The sequence below is a fragment of the Pyxicephalus adspersus genome, chromosome 12, assembly GCF_032062135.1.
Source record: "Pyxicephalus adspersus chromosome 12, UCB_Pads_2.0, whole genome shotgun sequence".
Classification (NCBI taxonomy): Eukaryota; Metazoa; Chordata; class Amphibia; order Anura; family Pyxicephalidae; genus Pyxicephalus; species Pyxicephalus adspersus.
Genome location: NC_092869.1, coordinates 10,523,533 through 10,547,742, shown reverse-complemented (window position 1 = coordinate 10,547,742; position 24,210 = coordinate 10,523,533). Strand labels below are relative to the sequence as shown.

At 38.4% G+C, this 24,210-nt stretch overlaps 1 protein-coding gene across 3 annotated transcripts in view; it reads left to right on the top strand.

Moving 5' to 3' along the window:
* Window positions 1-24,210, top strand: part of STRN3 (striatin 3) — a 37,379-nt gene that overhangs the window by 3,685 nt on the left and 9,484 nt on the right. For all 3 annotated transcript variants that reach the window (XM_072427602.1, XM_072427601.1, XM_072427600.1), the window contains exons 2-7: window positions 9,966-10,069; window positions 11,253-11,326; window positions 13,145-13,226; window positions 16,648-16,827; window positions 17,893-18,019; window positions 21,695-21,830. In XM_072427602.1, coding sequence (XP_072283703.1) covers window positions 9,966-10,069; window positions 11,253-11,326; window positions 13,145-13,226; window positions 16,648-16,827; window positions 17,893-18,019; window positions 21,695-21,830 — 703 coding nt within the window. The remainder of the gene's footprint in view (window positions 1-9,965; window positions 10,070-11,252; window positions 11,327-13,144; window positions 13,227-16,647; window positions 16,828-17,892; window positions 18,020-21,694; window positions 21,831-24,210) is intronic.

Sequence of the window (24,210 nt, the reverse complement as noted above, 5' to 3'; positions counted from 1 at the left end):
GAAAGATCCTTTCCAACGAGAAAAATTGCAGGTGTGTATGCAGCTTTAGTATCTCAGCACTACAACACAATGCAAAGAGACTTATTACTTCCATGTTACACAACCAGGCTTATCAGGTGTATAACCAGCCGTATACACAACACAGATCCGGAAGCAGCAACTGCTTTATTTACATTCATCCTTCCTTATCTTCATTTATTGAGTGTTTGAACAGATAAAAATATGGATTTCTTATTTTGTAAATACAATAACTGACTCGCTTATTCCCAGAACATCATAAACTCTGCTGATCAATATGGACAGCCAGTGATTACCATAATATGTTCTACTTCTGGAGATTCTTTATATTACAATACCGAAATATATTTCATAGTCATTTCCTTTAAATAACAGTTGTGTCACAGCATGAGATCACCACTTATGTTCGTTTCTGTTACACCAGGACAAGCAGGTATCAAATTCTGCTGCAACATTACTGTTGTGTGTAAACATGGTTATCGGATCTGCTGTAACGTTTGTAGCTATCTTCACCTTTTAATTAATAAAAAATTGTAATAAACAAAACTTTTCATGCTTGAAATATCTGGCTTATAGCTTTGTTAGACTTTAGGGGCACATTTGTTTAATGTTCAAAGGATTATTGACACTATTCATGACACGTTTATTGTTATATGTATATATGTAGATGAATGGCAAATATTTTTTATAATCTTTCTCAGTTTTGTCAGAATTTAATGGGACTTCTGAACAGATCCCTACATTTGTCTTCATTTTCCCTACTTAAAATGAAGAATACATTTGCATATTTGTATTCACCACTTTGAAAGTATTGAGGCTACAATAGAGATCTGTGGTGTATATTGCAAACACTTTTGCTGTTATCACTATGTTTGAAAAGTGGTGATAAGTTACCCCAATCACCTTAATGAAAAATTTCTGATCAACATTTTAGAGGTATTGGGCTCGGTGCACACAGGCGGATTAGATGCCATATTTGCACGTATTTATCTAATGCGTTGGGATGCCTTAAAATTTCTTATCTGTCTTGAATGTCTTTTTGATGCAATCATTTTCTGACATGTGCAAGATTCCATTTTTACTCATTATACATTGAGGTTTACCAACATGTTTAATCACTGCACAACTGATGGAGCAGAAAATTGGTTTTTAACGATCACTTGGAATTTTACCTCTGTAGCCACCTCTGTTTTTCTTTTTAAGGCTGTGCTCTATAGTTAAAAAATCTATTCCCACTTTAAATATTATGGTGTTATTAAATATTAAATTCTGTTGTCCACCTTTTGCTTTAACCCAGTTGTCTGATTATTATAACTTTCTTTGGCTAAGTTCAGTAGGGTGTCAGTCAGCCAAACGCATATCCATATAAATCAATTGCTTGTAACGTATGTCTAAACTTCTGCACGCCTAGCGCCTTGAAAGTTACAGTCTGGGATCAGTCAACAGCGCAGATTTCAACCCCATGTCTGAACTTGGCTTTGTTGGAAAATTAGGGTTTGTTTACAAGATAACTAATGAAACTTAAGCTGCGTACACACTTGCAATTTTTGTCGTTGGAAAGGATCTTTCACGATCCTTTCCAACGACAAGGGGCTGCAAGATGCATGAACGATGCTGTACATACAGCACCATTCATGCTCTATGGAGAGGGGAGGGGGGAGGGGGGAGAGCGACGGAGCGGCACCCTGCTGCGCGCTCTCCCCTTCCCTTTCATTACGATCGGCTGTCGTCCATCGTCCGTGGATCCGGCAGGTCGGTCGTCCGGACGATGGACGACACCGACTGTACACACGGAAGATTTTCGCCCGATAATTGGCCGATGCCGATTATCGGGCGATAAAAATCTGCCGTGTGTACGTAGCTTTAGGCTGTGTACACATATGCAATAATTGTTGTTGGAAAGGATCTTTCATGATTCTTTCCAACCACAATAGACTGCACGGTGCATGAACAAGCGCTGTACATACATCACCGCTCTGCCCAATGGAATGGGGGGAGGAGAATGATGGAGCGGCACCCTGCTGCACTCTCTCCCCCTTCACTTCCATTAAGATAGTTTGTCATCCATGGATCCACCAGAACAGTCCTTTGGACGATGGACGGCGAGTGCTGTACACAGGCCAGAGTCTCCGATATCGGCCCTGAGCTGATTATCAGACGACAACCATTACACTTGTGTATGCAGCCTAAATGAGTGTGTGAAGATAACATTGTATTATTGTGACGCTATAAATGAAAGTCTCTATAGAACAGATTCAAATCAGAATGTTGTCTTTATTTTAGTATCGCCTGTATCTTCTTTTAGATTGTTGCTAAGTGTTTGAAGCAGATTCCTTTCCTGATTATCTGAATTGTATTTCCTGAGCCTGCATTAGAAAGTAAGCTTAGGGGCTACTATTGTAAAGGTTTGTGTCTAAAAATTAACACTATGAGCCTTCTTTTTTTTTGCCAATCTTTGAGAAACGGCTGCTTCGTCTTTCCAGGGTGGCCAACCACATACGCCTGTTTGGTCATGTGATCGGCATTGTGGTCAAGTTTCGAGCTTAGGCTGCTGACTGCTTGTGTTAGTTCCTATAAATGCTTACATAGGAGCTCTCATAAGAAAATGCCTAGGCATATTGCTGTGTGTTCAATCACTGTGCCAACTCAAAAAGACCTATTGACAAGTATTAGCATTTTCTTTTTGATGACCATTGTCATCGTTTTATCATGGTTATCATTTAGGTATATAAACGGCTGTTCTGCCGAACATTGAGTCCCAGTTATACAGCTATTTATGTTGACTTTAGTTTATTGGGAAACCACCCAGCTTTGGTGCCAAAGTTTTCCTAATATACTAATTGACCACGGAATGCTACAACTAACCAAACGATTTGTGCCCATGGCAAATGTGCTTCACAGAATTCTTGTTCACTTTTGGTGATTTTCCCTGGCTTATGTTAGAATGGTAGGATGTTAATTTGTGACTGGGTACCTGGAGGAACGGCAATGGGATTATTTTATTAAAGCTCACTATGACTGGGGAGAATATTCTTTTATCAGTGACGCTGGGTGATCCAGCAAACCTGCAATGGATTTTCTTAAAGTACTACTACTACTACTTCTCCAGGTTTGCTGGATCACCCAGCTCTCCCGATCAAAGTATATCTTCTCCATTCTTGATGAGCTTTAATAAATCAGGGCCAATGAGTCTGCTAATGGCCAGCACACATTTTCAATGTCATATTCAGAGTAATTGACCAGAATAGCCCAGAAAAAGGAAACTCCTTTCCCCGAGGCTATTGTCGTGTGTCAAGTGGCAACCAGCTGTCGTGACTTGATATGTTCATGTTGAGGCTTAACAGTTTGCTGACTTTGACATCACAAATTTGGCCATTTGACCCATACTTGTGTGAGGCCAAAATAACCAAAGTATTTAGGCCACAGACATGCTGCTTGGTTGCTAATTGGATAGTAATGGTCCTTCTGAAAGTATAATTTAACAGGTCTTGCTTAGATACAGATCATTTTTGTGGCCCTTTAATGGCATTTACGTATATTAAGGATAAGGTTTTGCTCCTCAGGCAAGACATCAATAAATGGTTTGCAAATGTTGCATGGCAGAACAATTTATATTAGAGGTATTTGCGGCTTGTTGCTGTCACTGAATATACAGTGGAATGTTGCAATCACATTCCCGACCACTACCATTCACCTGAATAGGAGTAATATGCTTTTGTGCACTTGCAGTGGATTGCAGGTAGAAATCCTGAAAATAATAAGAGCTTTCTGACCACGTGATTGCTTTACCACCTCTGGAAGAAGGAAAGCACCGCAACCTCACTCAAACAGCATGACAAAGCAGCTGACAGCATTGTATTTGGAAAGATTTGCTAGCAGGTAGATGTGAACAGTACAGATCCACTCATTTCCACCCCATTCATTCTCTATTATGCTGCCACAGGTAGACACTCTGTAGCTTCTGTTCACTGGTTCACAACCATCTGTTCACTGGTGTGAGTAGCACCTCAACCTTACAGCTTATATATGAATAAATCCTTAATGTTCACTTTTCTCTCTTCTTATCAGTTTTCTCTAATAAAAAAAAATTAAGCTGTAAGAATTGGAATAAATCTCCACATACATTGCATACTTTGCTGCAGATGTTTCCCTGCTGATGTTTTGTAGCACAATATAGAAGAAGTATCTGCTATTATAATGACCCCAGTATTGACATGAAAAGCATACCCCCAATATTCCCCCCAGACGTGCAGCACCCCTAGCAAGATGACAAAAGAATTGTAATGCTCTCCGCACAAAGCATGGCTAGATATGCCTACACGTAATGCCTCGTACTGCCAACCTCTGGGAAATGCCGTGAGTCATGATGGTATGTGAGCTGAAGGGGGTTGTAGGAAGTCCCCGTGTACAGAGGATTGTTGCTATGGTGGCAAGGAAGACCAAATTGATTTTTTTTTTGTTTTTAGTATTTTTCTGTAAAATAGCTGGCTGTAACCTGCCTTGTTTGGTAGCTGCATACATCATTTAATTATGCCGGAGCTTCCTGATCAATTTTTTTGTCCATAAGGTTAAATATTGATCAGGGTCTCGCTGATATGAATGGTAAAATCAATATTTTGTGACCCCAGTAAAAATTATTGAATAAAAGAAAGCCTCCCTAACAAAGTAACTTAGTAAAGCAGGTGGACCTGGTGCTATCGCTTGATGGGAAGAGCTGGTCGCTTCTGGATAAACCCCCATCAGGTATTTTCCCCAACCTAACCCTTAGAGATTTCCCTTTGCTTCATATCCAACAGGCAAAAAAGAAAATCTATCCCAAAACAAGGAAATCTATTCTTGGATAGGTATAATATAACTCAAAGGGTTCTATTTATAAAACAGAAATTTGGCCCGTCCCTCAAACATTCCCTTGTGGGAATCTTCCAGGTTCATGTATTTCAATGGCAGTATTTGATTCCCTCAAGGGAGTGTTTAAGGCAATGTCGGATTCCCTGTTTCATAAATAGAGCCCAAAATGTTTGACTTTCTCTTACAGTCCCTTGTTCTAGTGCTCATCATTACCAGTAGCCTATCCTGAGATTTACACAGCACTTCAGACAGTACAGAGAAATTGGAGACCTCGTCTTTCTGGCCTGGGCCTATGATTGGCCAGTAAAAGAGAAGCAGAATACTGATAGGTCATCCCTGGGCTTCTTCTAAATTCAGCTTATAACCATGCCTGCATATAAGTAAATGCAATACACTTGGTGAACTTCTAAGAGTTATTACACAAAAGGCTAAAAAGGGTCAGATATGTATTGCAGTGTTGAACCCAAAAAATTTTTTGGGTGGCAAGAAATTCTAGGCAGGTGGCCGCCCCTGTATTGTGACCCAACTCTGCAGTAAGCACCCAAAAACTGCCGGGATTACTGAAAAGTGCTGGCGAGAACATTGAATGAAATTTAAAATGCAACTCAGGACATTTATCAGTATTTGAAGAGTTTTTATGTGTCTGGAGTTATATTAAACAGATCAGCTTCAAATGTGGTTAAGGGATTAGAGAGTGTTAGAGGCTAAGGCTTGGTTTCAGATTTATATATTTTTAGATTAATGCCTAACTCAAGTCAATTTAGCTGAAATGTCTGTCAAATTGTTATTGATGTCTATGTCCCCATAGGGGATATTTTTTTTCATAGTCAGAAAAAATGCAATAAAGAAAGACAGATGTCCTTGTGAGAGGGTGTCATGGCTCATATAGTAGCATAGGGAAACCTTCCCCACTGGAGATTAATGGCAACAAAAAGCCGAGGAAGGTTAAAAAAAAATTCTAATAACTGGGAAATGGCATTGTTCTGCATAAAAACCGCACCAAATTTTTACCAGGTTCTTTAAGAATACGTATGGAACAGACATCAACAAAAACCTGACTGGGGTGGGAACCTTTCCCAATCCAGAAGTATTAAAAGTTTTGTCTTTGTTTTTGGATCCATTACAATATCTATTTTTTGACGCCTGAAAATCTCGAGCAGGTCTTGTACTGGTGTCCCCACAGGGTTGTTAAGGTCATCATTGGTGATATTCTGTGTTCTTATACCAATAGTCATCCGCTGGTATTTAACTCCGTGTTCTCCCCAGACCCTTTTAGCCAGTCGTACCACCCAGCACTTTTCAGTAACCACCTGGCTGTTTTTGGGTGGTAACTGAATAATTGGGTCATCATACAGGGGCTGCCACCTGCCCTTCCATTTCTTACTACCCAGCTTAAAAAAATTAAACAGTGCAACTGTAGGAGGGCATCCAGAACAGGCTACAAGGCAAGGTGCAGAGCAGTCTATGTACAGCCATTGTTTCCAAACTCACCAGAAACAATTGTGAGCGATCACTTCGGACCACAGTAATTGGCATTGCTGTCAGACATTCCACAAGTGTCCAGCCTACTACCTATGACAAGCTATAATCATCTGACTTGGTATACAAACAACTGAAAATCCTTTGTACATTCTCTTTACACCAGATCTTCTCCTCCTCCATATGCAAATACAGCTTTGCTTTGCATATTACAAGCTAAGAATACACAGGAGTATATTGTGCTTTGTATGTGAAGTATTTCTTCCATGCCCTGGACACTCAGCTGCTGATGACCACAGCTGTTGGACAAACATTCACTTTTGCTAATGGAGAAATTCCATTCTATGATATTTTAAATATATGGAATACAAACTGAACCTTTATATTTGTGTCTTTAGTGTGCTGTGTATGCTTTTCTGTATTAAATATCTTTTGTTAAGTCTTGTTACACAGTGCCGATGTCCCTTCCTTACTATTTTTGCTGTTATCATTATGCTTTGTTAATCTGATACAATTTTTATAGTTGTGAAAGTCTGATACCGAATGCCTACCAAAGAGAAGCGGGTACCTTATTGTTGGTTGTATCTCCGTGTCCTCCGAACATTAAAGGTCTACAACCTGCATGGCATTATAATGGAAGAATTGGGTCCTTTTCGTATCATGACAAAAATCTGTAATAGTTTGTTTGCAGCAGAATCTGAAACCATTTTCCCTTGTTTCAAGAGTTGAGTCTAGCCATGGCACAGATGGCATCCAACACAAATACCTGAAAGTTAGGCACATATAGTTAGGGGTTATGGCTTAGCATAGGTGGTTAGGTTTTGTAAACCTTTCTAAAGGTGGCACCAGTCATATCCTCCTCTGGGTTTCCAAGTATCCAACCTGCTGTTCATTTATTCCTGCACATGCCTAGAACTTGTATTCCAGGCAGTGTAAGTGCTGGAAAAGTGATCATCTACACTTTACAACATTCAGTACTTCAAGATCTGTCCTCTCCTACATTCTTTTGGCAGGTAGAATGTATTTCCATTGTGTATTTAGCTGCTTTCCTAAGTTCTCTATGAAACTTTCTTAATGCAGAGGTGCCCAGTTTTTACAAAATGTGTCCATATTGGCATGTGAGCACTCAAGTTCTGATATGTTCCAGCAGTTGCAATGGGCTTGCATCGTGACATTTTGGCATATTAACGGATTGATCAGAGAACTGGCGTCATTACTAAATTTGAAATGGACTACAGTGTTTACTGACAAACAAAAAAGTATCCTGTAGTAAACTTTTGCTATTTACTTTGACTGCCAGGAGCAAATAAAAAACCCAGGTACTTCCAGGTCCTGGGAGCATGTGACTCATTCCTCTTCCTTCCACATGACAACACAAGTGCTTGTGGATTATCCAGTCTTAATTAGTACTAGATACTACCACAGTCAGGATTCACATTTGTGATTGAGGACCATGAATGTTCACAGCCATGCCAGCTCGTTTCTTCTCCTTTCATACAAATGTACAATTTCCTGCCTCAATGCTGGGATGCATTTGGCCTTTGAAACAAATTTAATAATGACCATAAATAAAGCAAAGCAAACTTTTTAAAAAGTTCAGTGATGTGTCCGGGCTTAATATAAGGTTTACTAGAAAAGGGAATGGTGTTATTTATTCAAGTGATGGGCAGGATGGCAATGAGGAACAATAGAATGCAAAAATATAAAAGGAATAAATCTGTGTTTAGCAACCTTTTTACCATGGGTGAACCCTTTCAGGTTTTCAGGGAACCCCAGTTATAATTACTATTCACAGTATACAGTGTTAGCGTGGTGGTCAGAAGGAAGAATGCCTCTTGCTGGCCATTGGGAAGGCGGCCACCCCTATGGACAGCCTAAAATATCATTGGTATCTGTAAAACTGACCTGAGCGGCACCAACTGCTCATACCATAGAACAATGGAAGCTTGGTTGACAAACACCAGATTAGATGCTACAGCACCTAGTTTTTGGTTAAGAGCAGGCCACAGTTTTTTTATTAGGCAAACTTGTTGCTTTGGCATACATAGACAAACCTCTGATTGTTTAAACTCACACAGTGAGTAAACCACAAAATGTAATTTCTAAGAAGTATTGTTATTATATTCTAGGCAGATTGCTATATTGCGGCATTGCTTGTCTATATCTGTACATAGAGCTTGCTTTGTCACATCATATTTATACTGGGGGTATTTTTGACCAAACACCATACATGATTTCTGAAGTATGCACAGTTGCCCATGAACTAGCAGATGAGACGTTCTTTGGTTCTAAGTTTGGGACATAACAAACAGAAATAGTCACATCTAGGCTTTCTTTGTATAGAATGATCTGATAGATGTGTTCATACATGTACATGTGTAATTCACCAGGCACTGGACTACATGAAACATTTGGGTTTAAAATTGTCCATTCATGTGTTGTTTTCTTGATCAACCTGCAGTTGTTTATTCAAATTGTCCATAAAAAGATTCTGAATTTTGTTCATCCAGAAGTGATTGATATCAAGCATAGAATTGAAAGAATCTCAGTACGTCAGGCTAAAGTTTTTCCTACCGATATACCGAATGGTTTTCAAATGTCCAATGAATTTCAGTTTTCTGATTACATTACACAGAATCAATATTAAAACAATGACTGTGTGTGATTTGTGATGTATGATTGTATAATACAGTGTTGAACTTAGAAATTCTTTTAGGCCGGGTGGGATGACATTTTAGGTGGGTGGCAGCCCCTGTATTGTGACCCAGCTCATCAGCAACCACCCTAAAACAGCTGGGTGATCACTCATTAGTGCCTAGTGGTGCGCCCAGCTAAAAGGGGCTGGGGAGACCACTATAATATAATAAGGTTCAACGAACTGAAAACCAATCACACTGAAGTTGATTCTTGTATGATTAGCTTTGCGGGAATATTTGTACGGTAGTTTTGTCTTGTAACATAGAATCCAAAGTCTCATTCAGAGACCGAAAGTTCATTGAACCCATCACCAAGCAAACAAAAGTGCTCTACCCTTGATAGTGCTGTGATTTATCACTGAGGTATGTGTCAGGGTGTGATATGATTCAGCAGACTCAGAGTGAACTTTACCTTGGGGTCATATTGTAAGAGATCCTGTTCAGGCTGGTCCCTGGAAATGTGGTTTTTATTCCCATGCAGCTGCCATGCTACATGCCAGGCATACATTTCGTTTCTAATAGAAGAAATGATTACATTTTGGGATGGACAAACAAACAAATGCCCTAAAAGTGGAGTCAAATGGATACATTAAAATGCTTCACCTGCTTAAGTTAGCACTCAACCCTCCTCCAAATAAAATCATTATCTATACCTGGCTTCTTGCCTAGGTGAGAGTGAATGGTCCTTCCAGTGAGAATCTGGGAACGCCGCTTGTCCCAAATCTTTCACAATATTACAGTACAGTTTTTTTTAATCGGCATACATAAGGGTCAGGTAAGTGTCACATTTAGGAGGAAGAGTTGCAGGAAGAGGGAACATATAAAGGATTATTCTACTGAAAGTACAATTCCCCTTTAAAGTGTTTGACAAACCTAGGTATCATTTGATCGTGTTCTCTAAACCCAGTTGCTTTTGTGTTTCAGGCACGAATAGCCTTTCTGCAAGGTGAAAGAAAAGGTCAAGAAAATCTGAAGAAGGATTTAGTACGAAGAATAAAAATGTTAGAATATGCTTTGAAGCAAGAGAGGTAAGGCCTGACAAAATAGAATCTGTGAAAGCTGTCCATGGCCTCCTTGAGTGGTTGGGTCCTTTTAACACATGCACATTACACTTAAAACTGTAAAACACAAACTTGCTGTGTGTGATAACATACCATTCTGTTTGAATCAACTGCTAACACAGCCCTCCTCGGTGCACAAAAATTTGTGCGTTGCAAGCACATGGTGTTGTAGCATTACCAGACCTTTAATCAAAAGTAAATCGATACTGTGATGGGCGACTTTACTATTCTCAAGGAATGTGTATTCAGGTAAAGGTGTTGTGGGTAGAGCCAGTAAACTAAATGTCTTATTGTACAATTATTAGTGTGAGAGCATCAGGTCCTAGAACATTGGGATTTGGACTTGTTGATCTCACTGCCCTTCTATAGTATAAAATAATCAGCCCTCTGTCATAATTGGATTCAAGCTTCAGGTGCTGGAGGGTTTTCTTTCTAGAGACTTCAGCCCCCAGATTGCTTGCAGGCAGTGGGCTCTTGAGAATCGTGGGGCTCCCTGCCAAATCCTCCCACCAGCTCTTGATAGCGATCACTCTATAAGACACCCTGTGATTGATGTATGTCTGACAATTTTATTTATTTATTTATTTTTTACAAGGAACGGGGTAAGACAAAGATTCCTCAATATACAGCATGATAGAGGATTTCTGTTTTTATTTATATTGGTTGGTTATGTATGTATCTTCAGTTGAAATGCCATTTATGTGGCTCTTCAGTGCATGGATTGGTAAATCTGTGGTGGATTACACACCCACTAATCTGGTAGATGACAAGGCTGAAAATTAGATGTTGATTCATAGTTTTTGGTACATTGCCACAGAAATCCTAAGCCTATCGTCAGCCCTGGTTCTCCTGTGCAGGGCAGACAGCAATTCTTAAGATTTCAGTGGTGTATTGTGTAGTTAAAGATTAGGGTTAGGCACATTTGAGCAAACATTAAAATGTATATTTGGTGTTTACGCCGAAAGCCTCACACAATAAAAGGGTGCCAAAAACCATCATCCCAAAATTTAGTAATGCAAACTGTATTATTTTTTTTTTGCCAGGATTAAACTGGTTTACAGAATGTTCACTGCAAATATACGATGTCAATATTTGTTGCCATATACTTGTTATTATTCTAATAACATGTTTTTTATTTTTAATGTTATAGGGCAAAATATCATAAATTAAAATATGGAACAGAGTTAAATCAAGGAGAAATGAAGATGCCAGCGTTTGATTCAGGTGAGAAGTTGGCTTTTTGGTATACTTCTGAATAATAAAAAAAAAATGAATATGTCTCCAAATCTAGTAACTGTATTGGTACCACATTTAATGTTGAAAAGTAGCACATTTCATGAGCCTTCTTGTTCTCTAGAGCAGTGATTTTCAACCACTGTTCTGTGGCACACTAGTGTGCCGTGAGAGATCTTCAGGTGTACCGTGGGAAATTATCCAATTACCATTGTCGAGTGCCTGTGCTGTAGTGACTGGCAGAGTAATGTAATACTCTTCCATGTCAGTGGGTGGCGGGAGGTAGCTCAAGCGCCTTGTTTATTTTTAGAGGCGAGAATTAGCTACAAAGTGTAATTTTGTAACACTTTTGATTTGTGGTATGCCGCAGGATTTTTTTAATGTAAAAAATGTGCCGTGGCTCAAAAATGGTTGAAAAACACTGCTCTAGAGCATGGTCCCCAACCTTTTGCAGGTCGCGGACCACTAAATGCACAAACTTTCGACCGCGCATTCGTGGGGAGCCCTGTGTCACTCAAAGTGGAAGAACCCCCCCCCCAGAGTGACGTCATGATGCCAGAACCTGCCCACTTTCTGCAATGTTGTATCCAGAGACACATCCCGCCCACCTCCCTGAGCCTGCAATTACTCTGGGAGACATGTCTGCGGCTCTGACCAGTGGGGTCCTTCTCCTGACCATTAGACAGTGGGCCGTGGACCAGGCTTTGGGGACCTGCTCTAGGGATTCTTATGACTGGTTAGTGAGGGATTCTCATGTAATGATCTATTTATTCTGCACTGTCCAGAAGTATTGAGACACAGACTGGTGTGGTAATGAGCCCCCCTGTGGTGGGTGTGTTCATGATGGCCTGGGGTTAAAGGAAAGTAGGTTACTTGACAGTAGGTGTCCATTTAACACACTTTAGTTTAGCCAAATATTATAAATTAGGTATATTTAAAACTGAAAGTCTTCAGTTACAAAACTGAGCTTTAGCTGGACTCCACCATGTTGAAGTGATGCTGTTGACTCTCCTGTCACTAACGTGAGAAAGGGGCTAGACGCGCACATTCCCCGAAGAGATGTACAGTAGTTTTCAAGGAAAGAAGGGGGCTGTGCTAGATAAGCGAATTTCTCATAAGCGAGTCACATTTGCTAGCTTTTGCAAAGACACATTTAAAATGATTACATTGTTTATTAGAAAATATACAATAACAATTTAAAACTCCTATTTTGCTTTTCTTTTACTTTTAAATCCTATGACAGGTTCTATTTATGTACCAAAAGCCCCCAGCCCTGGGAAGTGTAAGAGTTTTAAATTCCTTTCACACTGAAATAAATGACTGACAAATATCACAGCCATGCTCCCTGCCCAAATTTAGTAGTGTTGGTAAATATAATTGTGGAAAGCAAGGAAGCAAAAATGGTAAAGACTTTCTGCACATAAAATGATTTGTAGTCGCAGGACACATGATTGTGTGTTTAAATCTTTTCATGTGTCTGTTCACTTTGGTTCAGAGTAACATGCTTTATGATTTTATCCACAAACCATATAGCTTTGTTGTAGGTCCTGAGTGAATCACAGAACTTTAAAAAAAAGATAAAAAAAAATGTTGTTTTCCACTGGCATATATTTTGTTTTTTCGAGTCTTTTGTGACACCAGTCACTGGGTCAGTATGGACTTCTGTCTGCTTTGTTAATTTAAAGTTGAAAGTTCCCTTATGTTCTGTATGAAATCCAGTGGTGGCCTTTTTAAGTACTGTAACTGCTGTTGAGCCAGGCTTTCTATGCTGGTATTCACACTGGGTGTATGTGTACTTCTATATTTCAGAAGAACCCAAAGATTCAGAGATTCCTGCCGGACCACAGAATAGTCAGCTGACGTGGAAGCAAGGACGACAGCTTTTAAGACAGTAAGTAATAGTTATACTTTAGTAGCAGATTTTGCTGATGTCATGACTGTTTGGGACACAAAGTTCTGGTATTTTCTGATAGCTAGACAATGAGCATTTATGGAGGCAGGAGGTAGAGTGGGAAGATAAGTACTCAGATCAGGTATTATGATGGGTTGCTTTAGGTCAGTGTATATTCCTTTTTACATTTCTATGTAAAAATCTAGGCAGCAGCTAGTACATTGTACGTAGGTTGCTAATGCCAAATTGCACAATGTAGTCATCCCGAAGTCATAAAGCCCACTCAGTGTACCAAAGTGGAACACATCAGGATAGGACTTGCCTTTGAAGGTGTGTGCTCATGTTCTCAGGATGTTATTATCCTTTCTTTACTACTTAGTGAATCGCTGACCCAGAGCAAACAGGAAGCTAGCTAGGTGTTAGGGCTTGTTCCAGGTCAATGATTTATCAGAAAGCTAAGGAAGAAATGTGACCTGTTGTCTGAACCTTAAACTTATGAGCAACGGTAGCAATCACATTTCTTTCCCAACAGTTTACTTTATTGCAAATTTTATTAATTTTTCTTTACTAGATTGAGCAAGGCTTTCAGAGTTGCAGACCTCTGACTTGGAGAGTCAGGTCCTCATGATTACATGTATAAAACACATAGAGCAACGAACACCAGACATTCACAAACAAGAAGATATCAATTAAAGCAGCTTTCATTGACTGGATAGAAAACAAAAGGCCTAATCTGTCAGTCTGTACATTTTGGATTGATAACACTGGTCAACAATCATTTTCTTGCCAAGCAGATTAAATTCATTTTAGGTTATGTTTTATGCACAAATTGCAAATATGGTATTGGTTTTTCTAGATTGGCTGTAGTTTTTGAAATAATGACCTCAATAGTAACCTCATAGAAAACTGCTAATAAAACATGAAAATGAAGCAAAATAAACTAGATATGCCTATGCGTATACAAAATTAAATTTTTGAAATCCTGAATGTCAATATATTCTATATTCAGTATATTTACAGAACTAATAGCAAAGAAGTCATTAAAAAAACTTAGTTTGTATGATTTCCTTTTATGCTGATGATCAGGACAATCACGTTGTAGGCTCCAGCAGTAGTCTGCCATCATGTGTCTATCCTTTCTTCCATCACCTTTCTATCTTGATGGAACCTCTACCCTTGTTCCTTGCTGAAATCGCCAAGGTTTTCTGGAAATTTTTGCACATGGCTATGGAGAAAGTGTATCTTTTTTGCTCAGAGTAGCACTCAAATTTTTAAAGTTTAAGTTTTGGACCAGTTCTTCATAATTTTGTGCTTTTGGTTACTTAAGAAGTTCGTGACTTGGCAATGACATAGCTGTGCCAGGCAGAATCTTCAGTATTAGTCATGTAACTTGTGAAATTTGAATCATTTATCAGTTTCTGAATCTGGGGTCCATCAAAGATTCCTGCTTTTAATTTTTCAGTACTCAATCCAGAGAAGAATCTTCAAATGTATTTGAAGCAATTACCGTCTTTGTTCAGGGCTCTAACAATTGTTTCATTAATCCCAACTTTGTGTAGTGGACGGAGAATGCTTTTTCTTTTTTGTCAAGCATTGGCTTGTTAATGATGTTCGCTGCACCTTACTTCATATTCACTTCCACTGCTAACTCGTGGATTACACTCCAAACCCTGTATATCCTCCATGTCGGATACAGGAATATTGGAGAGTGTACTGAACACTAGCATGGGTACATCAGCACCATGCAGCACAGATTGTCTTGCTGATTTCAAATCAGAGTACTCCCACTTGTTTTTCTTATAACGATTGAAATTTTTAAATTCACAGCACAAAAATACCAATCATTATGATGATTTTTGAGCTCCCTATACCATAGGTACACCAAATTTCAAACACACTTGTTTCACAAATTCTGTAATGTTTCTTCTCTGTTTTTGTTGAGAATATTCACTACAAATGTAGCAAAATACATTAGGGTCATTTAAACAACTTCTTGAAGAACTCTTATTTCTGTAAAAAAATAAAATGTATCAATAAAAAGAAGGCAGATACAAGTTTCATGAAAAAAATGCTACATTTAATATATAAAATGCAAAACATTGATGTAAATAAAGATTGATATTATTATGCTATGTTAATATTTGTTGTTGGTACGATCGTCTATTCTGATCCCTGTATCGCAAGAACTTAAGCTAATTCAATGAAACTAATGTCATTTCTAGATTCAGCAGACCTGAAATACTCTAAATATATTAAAAAATCTTTGGCAAGTGGATTTTTTCTTTTTTGTTGAGCTGGGTAATTATTTTAAATCTGCTGAATTGCTTTGTGAAAAGCACATACCTGGATAACTAACCTTCCTTTACTTTATGAATCAAAACTGCTCCTCTGCGGAAAAAAAAAAAAGAATGATCCCCAGGTGTCTGCAAGGACACATTGGAAAATATCACTCTTTGTGGATCTCCACAGTTGTCACTGATTTTTATTCTAAAGTATTGGTGGAATGAGGGGTTAGAATTCCGCCTCTTTATAGGTTTGCACTTCACTCACTTTTGTGTTCTGTCAAAGCAAATAAACAGAGATGACCAACTATTGTGTGCAGTATTTTAATGTGGATGTTAGAGAGAAAATGTTAATAAAACCAAAATGATGAAAAGAAAGCATGTGGTGGATTTCAAAATACTGAGAAAAAGTTCTTCTTCACCCCAGAGTATATCAATGATTGGCAATGTTTTAAGAACATAGTTCTGTATATGGTTGTATTGATAGATTTACATGAGTGACACTGCATTGCATATGTTGTCTTTCCTGGTACTTAACTGCTCCTCACACCAATAGGTGTATTTCATCCCTTTGAAAACCAATCCCTTCCTCTAGGACTGAGCATAAGTATTTTAGTATCTAAACTGATTCTCGGCCCGCTGCAAGCACTGTTGTTTGTTTCACCGGCCCTGTGTCACTGCTGTGTCCTTCAGTAACTTGTAGGTTGCTGGAAGGATCCCCTTTTTTTGGGGGGGGGGGGGGGGCATAGGAATCTTGCACATCTGAAAATAATTTGAAGAAATTTCTTCAAGGTACATATCTCCTAAAAATTGAGGTGATTGGTGGAGGGGCAACTGGAAGGGCTTTTTGTCCCTTTAACTACAGTAGCAAGATGTGTATAAGAGGCCTGTAGAGTGTAGGTAATTGCAAATATTACTTTGCTATGGCACCTTCTGTGGTTATTTACTTGTCGAATAGGCCCATTTCCCTCTCATTCACATTTCTGAACAGCTTAAATACATGTTTATTTCTGTATTTGCAATATAATTTACTATAAATAAAAATCTCTTGAATTTTCATTAGTGTAGGTTTGGATGTCCAATTTATCCAAAAAGGGACAAAGATTTTTGGAGTTGCTAAACTATGTTCTCTTCTGCAGGTATCTCCAAGAGGTTGGCTATACAGACACAATACTAGATGTTCGGTCACAAAGGGTACGCTCTCTGCTTGGACTTTCAGGCCCTGAGCCAAATGGCTCTGTTGAAACAAAGAACCTTGAACAGATTCTCAACGGAGGAGATTCTTCTTCATTGAAACAAAAGGGACAGGAAAACAAAAGGTAATCCTAAACTCTGTTGTGTCCTTGTGCCATAGTAGATGCCTGTGTTTAATTTAAACCCATACCTGCCAACAGACTTTTATTTGGCCTACCAGAGGCAAAACAGTCTAAATGGTTCCACCTTTTGGTAGAATGTTTTAACCCTGGTTACTAAATTATAATATAAGATAAACATTCTAGTTAGCTATGGTTGCTAAAGTCTAAATTATTCTCATTCAGGTTACTATTGTGCATGTGTTTTACCATCTTCTCAGTGTCTTCAACCCATTACTTATTAACGATTGGGGTTTTCCCCACTTACGGACCCCTTAGCAACTGTTTTAATGTAACCCTTGTACATTATCTATTCACTGGTCTACTGATAACTCTGATAAATCTGATAACTGTGTGGCCTCTGTGTTACCATACAAAGAGCACAGAAGCCTTAAAGAGATTGTGTGTATTGTGTGTATAAAAATGTTTTAGAAACCACTGATGTACCTAATACTCAACCACTTGTCAGGTACAGGAGAGTCCCAAGTCACAGCCTGCACATAACATGAAAAAGCTTTGCGCCCTTTCTATATTAAACAAGATGCTTGTATATTGCACTCATACCAATAAAGCCTAATATTCTCAAATAATTCTTCTGTCCTGGAACTGTTCTTTTCCCTGTATACTGTTATGATATTTCACTTTTTATCAGTAAGTCTAGTGACTCATACACTTATGCCTTGCTTCATAGGTGGGTAAGTGGCAACATGGTTTTTTTAGCCTCCTAAACCTCCTGTCTGTTGACTTTACACTGAATTAAGTGTAATAAATAATGGTGACATTCAGAAGCACTTTGGCTCATATTTATGCAATTACTGAGTGCACTGTGTAAGAGTTTTTTTTTTTTTTAAAATACAATTTTTGGCATTACCTTTCTTAGTGCAGACACAGAAAAGGAACTCCTATAAAATGAGTTGCAATTCTTTAGGTATGTTTTACTTTTTTTTTTCTTTAGTAGCATTACTCATACAACTACATTTGGTAATTGAATAACTTTTATTAAGTGTTTGACATATATGGCCTTTCCTTTAGGAACTCAGGTGATGTCCTTGATACCTTCAACTTCTTAGAAGATGACAGTGATGGAGAGGATGAAGGAGACATTATAGAAGAAGTCACTGATGGGAAAGATAAACAGAGAATAAATAAAAAACACAAAGTAAGAGTTATCTTTTTTATTTTGATGGCGTTTACACCAATAAAGTGCAGTGATAAGGTTTCTATAGACTCTAAACTTCAAATTGTCAACCTCATTTCTTGTAGATAATCGGTATTCCTCTGTTTTTTATTTGTAATAAATGTGCATTACAGTCCAAATTGAAATTTAATCTTTTAAGCACATACAAGAAGCATGGACACCCTGAAGATTGGCAGTATGAACGTGCTGCATTCTGTAGGTCCTTATAAAGCAGCAATCGGGTCAGACAGACACTTTATAGATATGCCGGTAGTAATAAAATTGCCAGTAAATAGTATGAACTAACGATCATTCAAAATGTGACTATTATGTCCGCTGATTGCCACTTTTAATAGCGTGTTCGGAAAGGTTCTGATATTTACGTATAAGTAATAGCAATTTTCAGAATCTGAGGTATAACCCGCCACCCCCTTATGTTCCATGACATGAGTATTTTGTATTGGTTAAAAATATACCAGGCTTTTCATAAGGATTATGGAATCCCTGTGGTTTAACAAGACGTACATGTTTTTTGTCGTTTCAAGTCTGCTTCTCTTGCACCCAAACTGTACAAAATTTTGAACTTTTAAAGACTGATTCTCATTAACTCTAGTGACACAGATGGGGAGAAAACTGATCATTAGTTTAGGTTCTGTTGTATGTTCTGTTCTCCCGGCACAGAAGGTTGCTCAGTTCCTCCAAGCATATTGTTTGGAGGCAGTCTATTCAAGAGGCTTATTTTTATCTGCATCTGTCGGGGAATTTGTTTTATTTCCGATATTTGATTAGTATCACACACTTAATCTTTAAAGTGTATCTAAATACAAGAACAAAAATTAATAATATAGTATATATTGTAGATTTCCAGTCCTTGGGTGTGGTTGCTACATTCACTGTTTTCTGGTGTTCCTACCAGTAGCAGGGTTTTTGTCTTGGGGTGAATAGTTTACTGACTATATTGTATATATGAATTATCAGCATTGTCATCCTTGGACAGAAAGTTTTGAGGCTTAACACCTACTGCTTTCCTATTCCATAACATATGAGGGAATTCTGTTGATAGACCTAACCTAGGCAAGGCTGATAGGACTGTTTGAAATCACACAAAGATTTCACAGAACTAGATTTTGCCAGCATCAGCGCTTTTTAAGCACTGATATACCATAAAATTGGGAACTCACATGTGATATAATGGTTAAGGTTTACAAGAGCCAGTTGAAGATGATATTTCTTGGAACTAGGATCCTAAAAAGCAGAAGTAAAGCCTTATACACAAACTACTAATAAATTCAGTTACATGTCCAGGCTGAACCTAGAACTTTCATGATGTGAGTGTACACTGCCTGACTCACTGGCTCTTCGGTTTAATCTGGCATTAAACATACAGTATAAAAGTTTCCACGTTCCAATATGGTATTATCCCTACACTGCCCCCTTCAATCCTCTAAACTAATGTTAGTTCCTTCAGTTTTCTAAACCTGTTGTGGAGCATTAATAACGCATAAACAAAGGTCCAGAATGCAGTATATATATATATATATGTGTGTGTGTGTGTGTATATATATATATATATATATCCGCAGACTGGGTTGGCTTTTTCTGGGGGATAATTTCTTCTAACCATCAGCCAGATAGCCCTGGGGACATAACTTTGTCCCAAAACCGGAGGGGGGCCAAAATATTAGGAGCACTCCTCTAGTTTCTCTCTGCTTAGAGAAGGCATGTATTGCTCCCCCAGCCCTCTTACAATAAAGGGAGCCAACCCAGAAGGGAGCATAAATAAAAACATAAGGAAAAAAAAAGAAAAACTCAAAAATCGGAATCATCCTGTTGACACGATCCTCTCAGAAAGGCTTGGGTACTCTCTTGGTGCCTGGATTAGCTTTTTGCCACAGGGGAAATGATACACGATCACTATTTGAAGATTCTGTGATGGTAGTAGGAAAGGGTAGCGACTCAAGCTCACAAAGCCAATTTTCGCTTTCATCAAAAGTAGTAAAGAAAAAAGTATTTCCTTGCAACTGGAAGACCAGGTGAAGAGGAAAGGCTCAGCGATATCTTATCTTGTGTGGGACGAGTCCTTGGAGTAGGGGTTTTGACGCTCTTCTGCGTCGAATGGTGTATGGGGAAAATTCAGATCAGATTTGAACTAGAAAACCTTCCATTATAACTGAGTAATATTCCCTAGTGACTCTCATCAATGCCTCTTTAGTGGCGTAGTAGTGGAGTTTCACAATTATGTCTTTAGGGGGCCAATCCGCTCTGTGGGCTCTATCGATTTCAAGGTGAGTGTCAGGTAAATCTGTCAACATATCTCTGAGATATTGCTTGACCACCTCTGTGACATCCTTAAAGGACTCAGTCAGGCCTCCTATGTGAAAGTTGGAGCGCCTTGAACAATTTTCAAGGTCGACATTTTTATGATGTAATTCCTGTATCTGGGACTCTAGTACGGATAGGTATTTTGTGTTTTGAGACCTCGGAAGTGGTAGCATCCAGCGTTTGTTCAAAAACTTCAAATCTGGTACCCAGCCCCTGTAAATCCTGTCTAATATCAGAGATAGCGAAGGCTGAAGTTTTAGCTAGCTCGTTAAGGCTAAGTTCTGTGAGGTAGGTGAGCAGGAGCCCCTCAGAGAAGCTTCTGGAGATGCTGGGAGTGAATCTCCTTTTCCCCCTTTTGTAGATGTGTCAGAGCCCCCACCTGGTCCAGCGATCTTCCTCTCCGAGAGATCCCCCTGTGTAGGCTGCGCCACGTGTAAAATCTTGGGGGTCAGCCACTTTGGACTGAAGGTGCAGGGTCAGAGAGCGAGATCCCCGATCTTGTGTCCTCCCTGCAGCTTTTCTGGGCAATCTAGGAGGTCCAAAGGAGTCTCCAGAGGTTCCCCCATCCGGAACGCCATTGCAGCTGCCGAGCCTGCTTCTGTGGAGCCGGGTACTTAACTAGCAGGCACCCCAGTTGTCTTTATGCCTGCAGTCATAGACGCCAGCGCATGCGCACACACCCAGCTGCTGTTTTTGGAGATACTTTTTCTGTTTTTATTGATAGCAAGTTAAGAAAACTTATTCAGACTGTTGAACATTGATTTACTGTTGGAGACTTCTTATTCCATCCTTATTGATGTGGTACCATTGTTTGTTGTGCATTCTACTTACCCTTTAAAGGTTTGTCTAGTTGAAAAAGACATTAGAGTGACTAAATTAAAAAACAAAAGTTGTAATTAATGCATTCATTACATCTAAAAGACTGGTCTTCTGCAATACATTTATTATTTTAGGCATTTATCACCTCTTTGTTTTCACTCTGGTACTGCCAGTAAATTTTTCCAGCCCTAGGATGACAACAAAATAAGAGGGGAAGGGTTTTGTAATAGTATTTACTAAAAAAGCGGACAATGAACAATGTAACTATTAAGAATCGGCACATGTAGTCATCTGCTCAAAATGATCAGCAGGTGTTTTTAGCACTTATCAAACAAATATAACAAATCACAATTTCCATGGTATATATTACAGACCAAATGTATTGGTAATTTTCATAGTCTTTAATGGGTGACAATATACAAAGGAGTGCATGTTCCTATATTCAGACTGCTGTATATGAATATTTATAGCATAACATGATATGCATTCACACCAAGGTTCTGTTCTTGTTCACAGATTGGAAATGAAGGTTTAGCTGCTGAACTTACTGAAGATACAGAAGCAGTGCTGAAAGAATTTGACTTCCTTGTCACAGCAGAAGATGGAGAAGGAGCAGGTGAAGCTAGAAGTTCAGGAGACGGCACAGAATGGGGTAAGAGGAGAAGAGACAGCCCTTCATTTTAATTGTTTCTTATATGAAACAGATTGACATTACAATTCAGAAAATTTGCCAAATGAAATAGATGAAGGAAATCTGCAGCATGGACAAAGCTGCCTTATGCCCACTCTGGTATACATTATTTTGTCTAATGTGATCCCTATAAAAGTACAATTCTACATTATGTATACATAATTGGTTACAATTGTAACTCTTGCCACAGGGTATCATTTAAAACACTGCTGCTGGCTCAATGGTATCAGCTATTTAAATGAGCTTTGTACATATTTTTAAATTTCAGGGTCCAATACCAACTATTTATTCCAATTTTCCAGGTCTGATGGTTACTATTTTTAACCTGAATTACACAATTTGTTGAAATATTTTTAAAATCCACATAGTTTGATCAATGCCATATTTGATGGGTGGAGGTGCCAAGAATTTGGTGCGTGCCTCCAATCTGTTGGCTTTTGCTTACTGAATGGTTTGATTGTCCTCACTAGTTCTCCCTGTCAGCAGATTCATTCCCTGTTTTTTAAAAGACATGTACAGTTTTTTTTCATGGAACAGCCATATTTGCTTAATACATACTTCTACTGCACTTCATTCATTCATAATAGTTGCATTTTAGTACGCGGTCTCAAAATGAAAGCCGGAGTCTGTTGACTTATTATAAACAGTTTGCTCCCTGTATGGCCTATATTTTCTCAGTAGTTGAGATGGGCATGGTAACTACATGTACGGATGGTCCCTTTAGTTACACCATACAAATATTTATTACAATAACTAATATACCAAAGATCATGTAAAAATAAACTTGAAAGGGAACGCAAAAAGAATTTAGTACTTATATATTCCCTATACTTTCCTTTCAAAGCAAATCTGCTGATAGTACAGTGTAAAGGTATATAAATGCCTGTCCATACCTTTGAATATTACAAGATCACGGTGTATGCTCTAAAGCCCATGGCACACTATTGTGCAAATGCCAATATCTCAGTGATCAGTGCTCCGTCCCTTAATTTATTTTTCATGTTATGAAACCAATAGCAGAGTTTAGAGGTGGGTTAGCTACAGCATCCAGATGCATTGCTTAAATCTGTATTTCCAGAACAATGCTTTCCAAAATCCAAGCCTTCTGGGAAGTGAAGGTACATTCCATCTGCATACTGCTGTATTCTTTTTTTATGGTTTAAACTTTAAATTTTGGGTTTTATTATTCTAGTGACCTTCCTAATAAACATGTTCTAATTATCCATTGCTATAATGCAAAAAAAGAAGTAAAGAAACGTCTTAATCTGCAGGATAATGTGCAGGATCTGTCCACTATTTCCTTATGTTTTACATTATTAAAATGTATTGTTATGTCATCTTTCATTACTTCTCATGCATTCCATACTTCAATTCTTTTTATATGTAACTAAAAAAAATCACAATTTCCCCTTTATACTATTATATACTAGATACATCTCCAAATCAATATATGTTCACACAAATTTGGGTAAATAGTATTCAACAATCAAATCAGTTTAGTTTAAATCTGCTTGTTGTAACATGAAATATGTGTTAATTCTCACACTGTGCTTAGAAGTCAATACCTTCTCAGTGGAACATTTACTTCGCCCTCTTCTACACATCCTTCTATACGTGTCCTCTTCCCTCTGCCAATGTATGTGCTCTTATTCAAATCTCTATATCCACATGGGCTCCCTGGGACCACATCCACATAACAATGCAGAGACTGTATGCTGGTCACCGTACACACTTTGAGTAAAGGCATTAGTAGAAAAACAGCCAGCAGAATGAGAAAGGCTATACATGCTGAGACATTGGGTACATGGTTACATAGTAGGTTAGGTTGAAAAAAGACATAAGTCCATCAAGTTAAACCACTAGGGATATAAACAAATCCCAGATATAAAACCCTATAAGACATAGTTGGTCCAGAGGAAGGCAAAAACAAAATCCTGGTACAATTTGCTTCAACAGGGGAAAAAAATCCTTCCTGATTCCATGAGGCAATCGGATGTTCCCTGGATCAACAGTCACTGTTATTTTTACTTTAAAGCCTTAATCCCCAGTTATATTCTGTGCTTCTAGAAAATCATCCAGCTTTTTCTTAAAGCAATCTATAGTAGTTGCTGAAACTACTTCCTGAGGGTGTCCTATTCTGTATACTTTCTTTTTTTGGCACATCTATACAGCTAACAAGATACCTACCTGTGTCACAATTGTGTCGTGTGTGCCCTATGAGGCAATTTTTATTTTTTCCCCTTATGATGACTACAATAATGTCATGGTGGAGCTATTGACAATTTTTGTTTGTTTTCTTTTTTTTTTTAAATAAAATGTAAAAAGATGGGCGAATAAATAT